Here is a 14,256-nt window from a genome sequence, read left to right on the forward strand (position 1 = left end):
ACATACGGATTGTTTCAGAGGCAAATACTCTTGCTGGTACATCTTTTCTCCTTCAGTTCTTCTCTATCTCCCACCATGACTTGTGATTTACAGAGAATAAGGCTTTCATATTATGTGTTGATTCAGTTAGTAATATAACGATGGAAGACAGGATCTGGGAGGTAAAGCATGATCTCCTCTTGAACATGTTCTTCATCATTATCCCCAAATCCAAAATATCTTACTTTTTAGAATTTATGTAAAAGCATTGTGGGATTTTGGGGTTGTACTGGAATAGATATATTCTTTTATCATCCTGTAGTGATTCCATTCTTACGACTTATTCATGGAGTAAAAAGAAAGAAACATTTCAAAACTGGGGCACAATAATTATTGCAAGACCCGGCTGACAATCTGAAATAATGAGGTTGTGATAATCTGTTGGTCCACTTGTACTTTTCAGACTTATATCCCAGGCAATTGATTATTTCTTCTTACAAGGTACAAATTACTGCTTCATGTTTTTGTCAGCTCAGCATCAGGCTTCCAAGGTGGTCTTAGAGTTTAAATTTATACTTCTTACCTTTTCTATTTGAATTCTGGTTGATCCTCACAGCTGCATTTTTATATTTGTTAAAATTTGGTAAACCGCTCATCCACTGGTTTGAGCCCTGTTGTATTCAGGACTGTTGCAATGGTTTCTTAATTCCAATTTAGAAACTTGAACCCCTGCCCTGGACCATAATTGTAATTGCAAGCTCCTACCTTATATTTCTCATTCAGGTGCCTGGTACTCAGAAGTAAAACTGCACCGAGTAAAGGAAAACTTTGACCTAGTAAACTGATAGAACTGAGTTCTTTTCTACTTTAATATAAATATCTACCTTAAAAATATAATTTGTGGTAGAAACACACAGTAAATAAAAGTAGATGTGTGTGTGTGTATAGATCCATACATATGTATATATATTATTTGTGTATAATACAAATATATGCATATAAGTATATAAAATACACACATGCTATATTGTTTTGTGCTTTAAGATGATGCCTCTGAATGCATCTATGGATATCACCAAAAAACATCAAAGCACTATGAAGAGTCCTTTCTCAGCTGAAGACATGAAAGACCTGTTTTTAACAGTGAACCCATTTCTGTTGGGGAGCTTTGTATCTTCAATTTTCAGGCATGTACTTAAGAAATTTAACCACCTGATCTTGGGGGTCAAAGTCCAAGTGGATGATCACTGACCATGGAATCAGAGAATCAGGCTTTGAGTTTTCCAGTTCATATGCACTTGGGCCCAGTTCCCTAAACCTAATGCTACCCTCTAGACATCATTTAGCACTGTTACAGAGGGTAGCGCTCTTTCTGCCAGAACAGAGGAGTCATTCAATTATCCATATTTTGTCAATTCTAAGATGACTAACTTTTTTTTCTTCACATTTGAAAGTTTCTGAACTAGGGATGCATTTAATAGGGCATCATAATTTGTTTGGCAGTGGTTTTACTTTCTTGGTAGCAGGTAATATACTGGCACCTCTTAAAATCAGCAGCGTCCTTAAATTCAAATGAACATCATTTATGAGACGAATATTGATGGAAATGGAAGCAGGTGTGAAATGAGTAGAATATTCCCAATCCCTCCTACTCAGCTCGGCCTCCCTCTGTTGCTTACAGTCTTAGACTAACTTCCTCCTTTTTAATGACGAGAAAGCTGAGCTCAGACAGTAACAGGTAACTTGCTGGAAACTATGGAGTTAGTTAATGGCAGATCAGGGTCTAGAATTCAAGTGTCTTGATTTCTAGTCAGTCCTTTTCCATATCATAACCTTCCCTCTCACAATCTTATTTTAGCTGCATAGACTCTTAAGGACTTTCGAAGATGATGGATAATCTTTGGGGTTACCAGAGACTCAAAATCACTTTTTAACACCATCTCTTTAATATTTACTAAGGTCTAAAACTGCCCACTCCCAGCTTCCTTCTCATTCCAGTTAAATCAAAAAAGTTTGAAAAAAAAAAACAACACCTTTTTCTTCTGTAATTGTTCTTGAATCTGGAAAAGAAAACCCAGTTAGCTGCTGTTTCATTTAAGCTATTAATCCTTGACCTTATTATGGCATGACTACAATTAATTTCTTTAACTTCTTAAAGAAATTAGGATAAATAATGCACAATAAGTTTATAGATGAAATTAAGCCTGTAGTTTAAGAAAATGCTATTTTGAAATGCCTCTCAATTGGATTTTGGTCTGCATTCTCTGCTTTTAAAAATTAAAATATCAAAGCTTTACAAAGCTGACTTTATAGCAGAGAAGAACACTTTTCATGTTATTTTCTTGGTTTATGGGTTAGTTTCATCTATTTAATCTAATGTAAGATATTAATGGGGATTTCAATGCTTGTATTCAGTTGGAGACAAAATTTTAGAGTTGTTCTCTTTCAGTTCAAACAGGTAACCTGAAATATCTGTGGTCTACAGCAATGTTACCAAGAATTAAGCAAGGGTTTTTAGTTCTTTGGTGCTTCACTTTAGAGAGTTTTTGTGCCTTCTTGATATCCACTATCCATCCCACTAGTGGCAATTTGAAACATTCCAAGTAATGATCACAATATCCTTCATATCTTACTAAAAAAAATATTTATCTACTGTTAAGAAAATTTTTAAACTGAAGTAGAAATGTTGCTACTCCTTATAAATTAGTGGTTGGCATTCTTGTTAAGTTGAATGAAGACATTTCTGTCAAGTAAATATATAAATATTTATGATTTCTTTTCCTGACAGCATTAATATCAATCCCTGTGCATAAGCTTCTCTTGAATGTGGCAACACATTTATCCAACATCTTACAGAATCTCTTTCTTTTCATTGTTTTCTGCCATAAACTGGGACAGACTTTGACCACTGTGCAGAGGGTTATCACACATTGATGATCTGCTCTCAGCAGGTTTGGGAGGCTTGAGACATGTGACTGATTACTGAGGTGTCACCTGACACCTGTCACTCTGGAGAGGAGCTAACAACATCCAGGAAAGTACAGCCAGCCATTCTCTGTGGGCCACCATCCATCAGCAAGTTTGCTTTTGTTTGTTATAATGAGGTTGACAGTGAATCTGGATTTATGGGTGACTTACATGCTCTCACTGCTCTTTTTCTTTATGAATAACAGCTGTTCTCACAGCATTAAATACTGAAATTTCATGGTAGAATATTAAGTAGTGAATACTTTTGGAAACACCCAACTTGTTTCAATACCATTCAAAACCAATGATCAGTCTCCAACTTTCACCAACTCTTGGGAATAGAAATCTCATCTTGAGTCTTGAAAGTTTCAAAAATACAATGATAAACAGCTTCAATACTGGTCTTCAGGATTGCCAAATTACCTTTTAACAAGGCTGTGGATGGCGAATTTTCTAGATAGATGAGAATGTTTTATACTGCAGCTATCAATTGTCAGGAAAGGAAAACATATTTATACACATAAAGTCAGCTTCATTTCATGTCCTTGATAGTGTCCTAGGAACTTTATATCCACCTTGTGAAATATATTGACACTGTCTCCTGTGGATATGTATTGCTACTGGGAAGGACGTATATTTTGTATAGGCCACATGTAATTAGGTGGTGTATGTCAGCTTTGGAGTATACCTTACCATTAAATTATATTGAAATAGGCATAAACTCAGCCAAAACCTCAAATACAAATAGCAGGAAAGGCAAATAAAAAGAGTGAACATATGATCATACTTGAATAGGTGAATATCTCTGAAATGCCATCATCAAACATGACACAGTAATTTTCTCAGATGGATTGAGGTACAGGGAAAGCTGCAATAAGATCTGTGAGGTCTTTTACACACCTAAGTGTAATTTTGTTTTCAGTGATAGATATGTGGCAATTGGAGGAAACCTTCCATAGTGAATCTTTGCCCTGTGCTGATTTTTTTTACTTTGACCCACACTTCCATTCCTCTGGAAACACAGGTTGAGTCTTTACTGAAAAGGGTGATAGGGCCTGGGAGGAGAGAAGCAGTAGGAGGAGAAAAGGATGAGGGAGAGGCAAAGTGAAGAGGAAGAGTCACTGGCTTTTTCTCAGTGGTGATTAGCTCGAGGCCCACAGTTTAGACTGTTGGCAGACAGGTAGCAGTTGCCATGGTAATAACAGGAGCAGCAGAGTTATCAAAATGTGGTAAGTTGCAAAGACAGAAAGTAACATTCACTATTTTGCTGGTAGGGAAAAAGATTTGGCTCATTCTCTATGTGTTTTTTTCTTAGACAAATTAGGTTCAGAGGGGGAGGGCATTGAAAAGCCTTGATTTTACAAAAACTACCCAGTTATGAAGCTGTTATGAAGAGCATTTCTTTTGCTCTTAATGGAATATTGGATTTGTAAGCTTAACGTTAATCATTACTTGTTAAAACTAGAAACCAGGATATCCAAGTTCTTCCTTAGGACACTATATCACCAAATTCAAGACAACAGAAGTCCAGGAGACTTTAAATCTTTCCTAATCGTTTTGCATTAAAGAGCAAACACACCATGCCTGTCTGCTTTTGTAATGGTGGAATACCCTGGCCTCTAGAGATATCACTGAGTTATGAAAGACAGTCATTTGAGAGAAAGGGAAAGATAATCTCAGATACATGATTTCATTTTGGGTGCATGAACATCTTTTTGGAAAACAAAGATGACAACCCTGACCTCGATTGCCAGTGATTTTAAAGATGAGGAACCTGTGGCAAAAGGCAGAAATTCTCCCTTCAAAGTTTCCAAGTTTTAAATTCTTAGGAGTCAGGTCTATTCTGTTTCTCTCCGGAACAAGAATACTGATTGTGTCATTCATTAAGGTTTGGTTAAAAGAGAAAAAAAAGTGGAGTTTTATTATCTCCTTCCTTACATTGAATTTGAAATAAACCATGGTTTTTCACCAGCTTGAAATATTCATGCCTGTGCAAATGTCAAATTCATGTTGTAAAATTCTGCAGGGGCTACCATAAATTTTGATGATCAATTCTAACTAGTTTAGTCTGGAGACATCAGTTAGATACCAGCTATAAAATAGAATTGAAAAAAAAAAAAGAAAAAGCACCTCACTGTCCAAATCATTCATTATACAGGGGTACTCTGAAGGCATGTAAACTAAGATGAGCTGGTATAAATGGTTATACCAGCATGGGCAAATACTTGACTTACAAAAGTCAGTAGGAAGCCTAGTTCCATATATATGAAGTCTTACAGCATTTGCGCATATAGTACAGGAATAATTGTTACTTAAGAGTATATCAGCATAAGAAGCAGCTAACCCTTCTTCCTTTTTACAGTACATGAAGATGATGGGTGTGAACTCCTGCAGCCACTTTTTTGCCTGGCTTATAGAAAGTGTTGGATTTTTGCTGGTTACCATCATCATCCTTATCATTATACTCAAGTTTGGCAATATTCTTCCTAAAACAAACGGGTTCATTTTGTTCCTGTATTTTTCGGACTACAGCTTCTCAGTTATTGCCATGAGTTATCTCATCAGTGTCTTTTTCAACAACACCAACATTGCAGCTCTGATTGGAAGCCTCATCTACGTTATTGCCTTTTTTCCATTTATTGTTCTGGTTACAGTTGACGATGAGTTGAGCTATATAGTAAAAGTATTCATGGTGAGTTAACTGTCACAGCTGAATGGCTAGTATGTTAGAAGAATGGACCCTATGATGTTTGCAAACTCAAACTGAAATTATATTCATCCAAATTTAAAAGTTCAATGATTACAAAATAAGCTTAACTGTCCTAAGGATCATTTCTCCTACATTGTTGTATACCATATAAGCATAAGACTGTTAAAAGGAAACTTCCCCCACAGTTTCTAAAACCTTAATATGTGATGCTGTTAAGAAATGGTTTCTGAATAAAGAACAGTTAAAATGTAATATATTACATTTTAAAAATTGTCGAGAATTCTAACTTCTCTCTGGTCCAATTCCTTAACTGTCTTAGAGCCTCTGTTACTGGAATTATTCTCATGTGAATAATTCTCATGGTCTTCATGACATGCAATATTACTTACAGGCATAAAGATAAATGCACTAAGAGCATATAATCAGTTTTGAGTTCTTGTCCACCTTTTCCATTCAAAGGTACTATATCACTTTTAAGAATTTTAATGAGAGCATTAAGATGACTGACTTTGAAATTTGGAAAGCAAAGTAAGTCTCATCATTGACAAAGTCATATTAAAACTTTACTGTGTATGGAAATAGGAAGTGATAAATAACTTTCATTTACCAGTGACTTACTTTGGATTTAAACAACATTGACATTTTTAATTTGTTGCATTAAAAGTATTCAATCAATTGATATTTTAGTATATATTCATTCAAATACTTATGCTACATGAAATCAATTTATGAAGTAGAAGTAACAATGGCCCTGAACATTTCATTTGATTTTAGTCTTAACATTGCAGTACCCTATAATTATCTAAAATTGCTGAATGCCTCATAAATTTAGATATATATTTGGGACTTTCAACAAATATTTCCCAAGTTATAATTTTCCCTGATTTTTGTTTCCTATTTTCTCTCCTCTTCTTTCAGAGTTGTGGTGTGCTAGTGAGCACTGTATTTTTAAATATGCTTTGAGAGTTTGTGTCAACTTTACCTACGTCCAAAGTTTTCAGTATGTTTTAATCCTTCTGGGTGAAATGTATGAAATCTACAAGAACTACTATCATGGCTGTTTGTTCTCTTTGCAGAGCCTGCTGTCCCCAACAGCATTTAGTTATGCAAGTCAGTACATCGCCAGATATGAGGAGCAGGGCATTGGTAGGTTCACTGTCTTTAACACGGGATTTTAGCTTTCACAACTGCTAATTGTCTCACAGAGGAATAAATATATGGGTTCACTTTTTTAGGTCTTCAGTGGGAAAATATGTACAGTTCCCCAGTTCATGGTGACACCACCTCGTTTGGTTGGCTCTGCTGTCTAATCCTAGCTGACACTTTCATTTATTTCCTTATTGCTTGGTACATCAGGAACGTCTTCCCAGGTATGAACGTGCTTATTACAGATACATGCTTTTTAGGGTTGTCATCATTATAAATCAAATTACAAATGTTTTCTAATATCTGATTTGCCATATATAGTCTCAAAAACAAACAACAAAAGAGGCCTTAAATCCCAAAACTCTACAGCATTTTCCAGGATGAGATGTGGCACTGGTGATTTCCTTCTCTGCTGTTCCTTTAAACGTGGGGTGAATAGGAAGCATGGAATATGGAATCCAGTCTTCAAATAGGTTTATAAAATATTATAAGGCAAAAACCAAATCTCCTAATTCTAAGGGTAATTATCCAAATTCTAATGTAAAAAGACTAGTTGGGTTCCCTCTCCTAAGTCTCAAGTGGTTATCACTTCTAACAAGCTTGAGATTTTCCACCAAGCCTTATTTATATTTGTACATTTTTCTATGCTCTGAATAAATAAAAGAGTATTATTCCATTTCTTTATAAAATTTTTATGAAAGGCAAAAATGTAGAAATATGAGCAAATCCATGATGGTTGGTGACTTGCAGTGGAAGCAGAGATTATTTATACATGGGCATGAAAAAATTGGTTGGAGTTATAGTATTGTTCTAATATGTGGATTGTGTGGATGATTGCACTACTTTACGTATATATTAAAAATTATCTGACTGCACTTAACAGTGGGTAAGTTTTATGATATATAATTAGTACCTCAATGAAGCTATTTAAAAAAAGAATAAAAGAAAGCCTATCTTTTTTACTTTGTAAACTGAGACTGCTCTTTAGTTTTATGTAGTATCAAAAACTTGAAAATACTTCCTGAACCATGTATAGTATTCTGTTATCTTCTTGTGCTTAATCTTAACAACCAAACAATAGTTACTTTTCCTAACACATTTTTATTACAGGTACATATGGTATGGCAGCTCCGTGGTATTTTCCAATCCTTCCTTCCTATTGGAAGGAGCGAATGGGATGTGCAGACTTGAAGCATGAGAAAGGCAACGGCCTTATGTTTACTAATATCATGATGCAGAACACCAACCCATCTGCCAGTAAGACAAGTAGGTCCACAACAAGCACTGGAAGTGATATACAATTTACATGACTAGTGATTTTAATTACGCTTTTCTAAATGGCAAAACTATCATCCTTTTAGTCATGCATAAATATGTCTACACATATGTGTTTGGACTCTTTTGGAGATTAAACTGTGGCTGTTTCTGGGCTCATTAGCTCAGCTGGTCAGCATATGGTACTAATTAGGCCAAGACAGCAGGTCCCTTTGTGATCCAGTTAGATTCACACAGAGAAAAGTTTTGTTCCTTGGCCACAGTCTACACCTCTAACTCCAGCCGTCTGTCACTCATCATAAGGAGTTACCAAGTAACAGGTATGGATAATTTACTATAACCCATCGACAACACTGGATAGAGAGTTTAAAGCTCAGGTCTGACTGACATTGGGTGAATAGTGTCATCTTTTTGAGGTAGGGCGACCCATACTTGAGGTCATTTTGTGATGCCAGAGGGAGATTTAGATAGTGATTAATGAACTGGATCTTATAAACCACAGATCTGAGCTAGCTTTGTCACTGTAAAATCATATCTTGTAGACATTTATTACATAAGTTGTCCAATAAAGGACCAAGACTTAGACTTGTCTTTTGAATGTTTGAGATCTTTTCAATAAAGGAAAATTCATTATTATCATATTGTATCCTAAGACTACTCTTTTCTGATAGAGAAGGGTGATATGATTATAGAATCATACAGAATGTGGTTTCCCACTCTCATTCATTTGCTAACCAAGTGAGAGGGAGGCTGAAGTCTATAATAGATCATTTGTTTCCAGAACTATTTTTCACTTAAAGGGTTATATTGTTATAGTCTTCAATTTTTAATTAAGAGTAAATCTAACTCTAGCTGCAGTTTCCTTATTTGTGAGCTTACAACTCTTCTCTTGATTTCTCTCCAGGTCCTGAATACATGTTTCCCTCCAACATTGAGCCTGAACCCAAAGATCTTACAGTTGGGGTTGCCCTGCATGGGGTCACAAAGATCTATGGCTCAAAAATTGCTGTTGATAACCTCAACCTGAACTTTTATGAAGGGCATATTACCTCATTGCTGGGACCCAATGGAGCTGGGAAAACCACTACAATGTATGTTACTTTCCAACATGTGTTGTCATGAAAGTTTATTACTTAATATTTCCCTACCACTGTCATAAAAAGTAAAGGTATTACATCTCCTGAATGGATTTAGATAGCTGAACTTGTATACTGTAGAATGGAGTCTAAATCAGAGGTCACAAACCATGAGCCCAAAGGCCAGATCAGGCCCACCAGACAGGTTCATTTGGTCCACTGTACTGGTTTATTTTGGCTCAGTACTTCTTAAAACTCCTAATTTAGTGGCAATATTTTTAAATGGCAGAATTTTCTAATAATAATAAATATTCTTGACATCTCATAGGTAATAGGATATCTGGCAACATCAAGTCCACAGTCTATCGTAGGGACAATTGGTCAGGATTTATTAGTGACTATTCTCTGAAAGGGAGCACCTACTTTCTGGTTCACTCCTTGTTCCCACCAATCTGTACTGCCTCATATGCCCAGTATGTTTCATTCATTTTCATTTCTATTCTGGCCCATGTGTAAGTGTCAGTTTACACACCTCTGGTATGAACACACTAAGCCCCAGCCACTCCATTGCCAGGAACCCTTGCTTTGATTCATAAAGAAACAGAAGAATTACCAGTTATCAGATACCAGTCAAAAAGGCCAGGAGTAGTACATGGGCTGTTCTTTGTCACTCTTCACTTAACTAGCATTTTCCTGTGTCCAAATGGACAAGAGATTTAAATGTTTTTAAAGTGACATTCTTTTGAATTTTTTTGTGACTCACCTCCACTTGTCAGTTGGCTGGTGGTCAGCTCTAAGATGCTGTTGGTGCTCTCGCCCTTATTTGAGGACAGCTGTCAGTTGCTGGGTATCTTTTTTAGTATCATCATGATATCATCATGCTCAATGACTGCCAAAGCATATTCAGATTAATTTTTTTCTTTTTAGTAAATAAAAGGGGACAAAAGAAGGTCATGAAATGAGTGAACATGCAGCCTCTCTCATTTATATGACCTGTTTAATTTCAGAGTTGGCTTTCTGGTGAGAATAAAGTGCTTAAACAGCAAGATTTCTAATCGGCATTAAGAGTCCAATGAACAAAAGGGACAGAGAAGGCTTTTGAATGTTAGCTGAGAAACTCACCATTTTATTCTTCTGAATATAAAGAATGAAGTATATTATTTGTATTTCAGTGTTTTTTATGGTAAAGAATTACAAATTATGTCAATTCCCTATTTACTCCACAATAGTCATTTAATAGTCTATTATGTGCAAGGCACTAATTAGGTGCTGAGAGATAGTGGTGAGAAAGTAGGACCTTTCCCCAACCTCATGGAGCTTGCATTTTATTGAAAAAGATGGATATTAAATAATGGCCCAATTTGCTAACCACCTGGAAGGTGAAGAATTATCTAATAAGATAGGGAATACTGTAGTCATGATGCAGAAAATGGACTGAAGATGACCAGGGTTGTGGGAAACAGTCAGGGGCCTGGGGCAGTCGGTAGGCCAGTGGGGTTGGTGGCTGGGAAAATGCAGAGATTTGGGGGGAGCTAGGAAACTAAGACAGAGGAGCATGCAAAAACAACTCCTGGATTCCATCCAGGCTTGTGCAACCAGTATATAGATTTGTTATATGTTGAAAGAGGTAATATTAGTAAGGGCACAGATTTGAAGTCAAAAGATCATGAGTAAGTTTTAAACACATCACATCTGAGGATTCTGTAAGGCTTCTCATGGAGAAGTGGCATTGTCTCTTTAATGTATCTAGAGCAAGGCTGGAACTGAGTCATGAAGTCTGGGCTAGAGATACGAAACTGCCCAATGTCAGGGAAGTTTGCTCAAGGACAGAGTGACCTGCTTTTAAAGAGTGCAGTGTTACTGTCATTATTGCCACCACCATCTCACCATCATCACTGTGCAGTGTTAATGCAACACTTATAAGTTATTAAAAACTTGCAAGTAATATTTATTTTTATTCCTGTTTAATACCATTTTATTTCATAGTTTTACCATGCCTAATGGGACACACTGTAAAATTTTTTGCTAACAGTTGAGATATTTTTAACCCTAAAACAAGCTTAAATTCTTGATTCACAACTAATTTATCACGTGTTCCTTTCCAGCTCCATGTTGACGGGGCTGTTTGGGGCCTCAACAGGTACCATCTTTGTTTATGGAAAAGATATCAAAACTGACCTGCACACAGTACGGAAGAGTATGGGTGTCTGCATGCAGCACGACGTCCTGTTCAGTTACCTCACTACCAAGGAGCACCTTCTCTTATATGGCTCCATCAAGGTTCCTCACTGGACTAAAAAGCAGCTGCACGAGGAAGTAAAAAGGTCCGTTATGGCAGGAATGAGAACATGCATTGGTAATTCCTCTCAAGGACTGCAGGCTGTGGTCACGGCACCAGTAGAATATATCTTCTCACAAAACTATTGGTTTTGAGTTTTTCTACCAAAAATAACTGGTATTGTATACATTTCCTGTGATTATCTTCCTCTGCCATTTACTATGTTGGAACTGTTGACCTCTCGTCTCTGGCTCCCACATTGTGCCAAATCCTGTTTCTAATCTCCGTGGCTATTTATACAGGACTCCTCCTAACTGGACTCCTGGCTTCTTCTCTCCTTATACAGTCTATTCTTCAAAGAGAAGCCACAATGACCTTTTGACCTTTTTAAACTAGAGATCAGACAGATCAGATATGTCACCCATGGAGACATTCTAATGCCTTTCCGTCACACTCAGTGTGAAACTGGTAATGTCATCACCAAGGCCCAGCAGCCCTGCGTGATCTGCCCCCAGTCTCACTGCTGATTTTATTTCCTTCCAATTGTCCCATTCACTCTATTCTAGGCACATTAGCCCCAGTGCACACTGAATTAAGGTAGGTCTGTTCCAGCGGCAGGGTCTCTCACTTACTGTTCCCTCTACTTGGGGTAGCCTTCCCCAGAAAGTCAACGGACTTACCTCTCCACTTCTGGTCTCTGCTCAAATGTCACCTTCTCCAAGGGGACCACCATACATGAAATAGATGGCTAAAATGGCATGCCGCAGGCACTCCTTATCTAATGTAGTGTGGTTTAGTTATTTTTTATTGCATCTTATCACCACCTGCCAGATATAAACTTACTTGTATGTTTATCATCTGAATTTCCTCTTCAACCTTCTTGATACATACACATGCCAGAACATAATCTCCTTATGGGCAGGAACATTATCTACTCACTGCTTTTCCCCTGCACCTAAAATATGGTCTGGCACAATAGGCAGACTCTGTACGTATTTGTCAAGTGACTAAGATAATGAGCCATATATTTGGTTATGCTGTTTCTGAGTATTACTTTTGTACCTCCAACTGGATGATAAATAGTGGAAAACTATATCATGAATCCTCACAGTTTCTTGTACCTAGCTGAGCACATGGTTGCTTAGTGAACACCTATCATTCAGGGTGCTTCTTGTGTTTTTCCAATATATGAATATTCTATCTGTAAAAAACTAACCACCATTCCTATTGTTGAAGGACTTTAAAAGAAACTGGATTGTATAGCCATCGTCATAAGAGAGTTGGAACTCTGTCAGGAGGAATGAAGAGGAAGTTATCCATATCCATAGCTCTTATTGGTGGATCGAGGGTGGTAATTTTGGATGAACCATCCACTGGAGTTGACCCATGTTCTCGCCGAAGTATATGGGATGTTATATCCAAGAACAAAACGGGTATGAGCACCTTCTTACAATGTTTTCACCCAACTGTTGTAGTTTTGCCCTCTGGGGTGCACACAAGCAAGGTCAAGGCTTTTTGGCTTATATTATTATAAAAAAAAAAAGTCTCAGATGGGCTCTCTATTTTCCCAACCTCTGTCTTCTCTCAGCTAAATTTATGGGTCAATTAGTTAATATCTCTGTAGTGCCCACTGTGAGTGGAGCACTTAACTGGCCTTTTTGAGAGCATGAAATCCCATGTAAGTTCCAAATTCTGCCTAGAGGAGCTTAGAATCTAATTAGAGATACCGAACATACACAAACGAAAATAAACTGAAAACAGACTAAATAAGTGCTAACAGGATGTGAAACAAAGGAGCAATCAGAGTGGAGTGGATTAATCAGAGAGGAATATTCAAAAAGTCTAAAATTACTGCTTCTTCATAGTGAAGCAAGGAGAGAGAGAGAGAGAGAGTGGAAATGAAGATGAAGGAACAAACTGGCAGGTGGGGAGGACCTCGCGGTGCCCACGCTGTAAAGGGTGAACAGTTAGCCTCACAGCATAACACTCACTTGCTGCCGGCTTACGTCTCGCGTCTTACCAGTTGCTGGCTCCAGCCTTTTGGGAAGTCCAGCTACTCTAGTCTCTGCTTATTCTTGAGTTCCCTGTGTTCTCCAAATACATCTTCTTTCTTGCCTAAAAAAAATCATGAGCTAAATAAGGAGGGAGCAAATGGAAATAAACAAACACCCCGCCCATGTCGGAATGCCCCTTCTGAACTTCTCTCTGCTCATTTTGGCAGCTCTTCCCGGCCAGATTTTCAGGTAGCTCATCAAGCCTGACTTCTCCTCGAGCACAGGATTCACTTGTGCTGACTCCGCGTATCTTGGGACCCGTACCTTCGGTTTTCATTCTCAGTTGTTCTCCTCTGCTTTTTCAAGCCAGAACAATCATCCTGTCAACGCACCACTTGGACGAGGCCGAGGTGCTGAGTGACCGCATCGCCTTCCTGGAGCAGGGGGGGCTGCGCTGCTGCGGGTCCCCGTTTTACCTCAAGGAGGCATTTGGGGATGGCTATCACCTCACCCTCACCAAGAAGAAGGTGTGTAGGAGACAAAATATGCCTCATTATGGGGTCATGAATTAATTTTAGTTGAATTTATGGAGGCAGAATCCCTCCAGCTGCTAAGACTCATTATTAATGTGTTAGGTTCATGTTCCTCAAACTTGAGTATCAGATCACCTGGACGTCTTGGTCAAACCCAGGTTTCTGGCCTCACCTCACGACAGTTGCAAAGGCCCTGAGGAGGGGCGGGCTGCACCCGGAGCACTCTGACAGGGAGAGACTGCGGGAGTAGAGCCAGCGAGACGGGGGGTGGTTGGTGATGGGGTTGGCGAGGGGGCAG

At 37.9% G+C, this 14,256-nt stretch overlaps 1 protein-coding gene across 1 annotated transcript in view; it reads left to right on the top strand.

Annotated features, from left to right (window-relative positions):
• ABCA12 (ATP binding cassette subfamily A member 12) overlaps positions 1-14,256 on the top strand; it is a 151,143-nt gene that overhangs the window by 101,515 nt on the left and 35,372 nt on the right. Inside the window, exons 24-31 of the mRNA XM_036916360.2 lie at positions 5,309-5,638; positions 6,733-6,802; positions 6,892-7,026; positions 7,913-8,068; positions 8,982-9,168; positions 11,259-11,477; positions 12,668-12,864; positions 13,792-13,952. Coding sequence (XP_036772255.2) covers positions 5,309-5,638; positions 6,733-6,802; positions 6,892-7,026; positions 7,913-8,068; positions 8,982-9,168; positions 11,259-11,477; positions 12,668-12,864; positions 13,792-13,952 — 1,455 coding nt within the window. The remainder of the gene's footprint in view (positions 1-5,308; positions 5,639-6,732; positions 6,803-6,891; positions 7,027-7,912; positions 8,069-8,981; positions 9,169-11,258; positions 11,478-12,667; positions 12,865-13,791; positions 13,953-14,256) is intronic.

This window comes from Manis pentadactyla, chromosome 6 (genome assembly GCF_030020395.1).
Source record: "Manis pentadactyla isolate mManPen7 chromosome 6, mManPen7.hap1, whole genome shotgun sequence".
Classification (NCBI taxonomy): Eukaryota; Metazoa; Chordata; class Mammalia; order Pholidota; family Manidae; genus Manis; species Manis pentadactyla.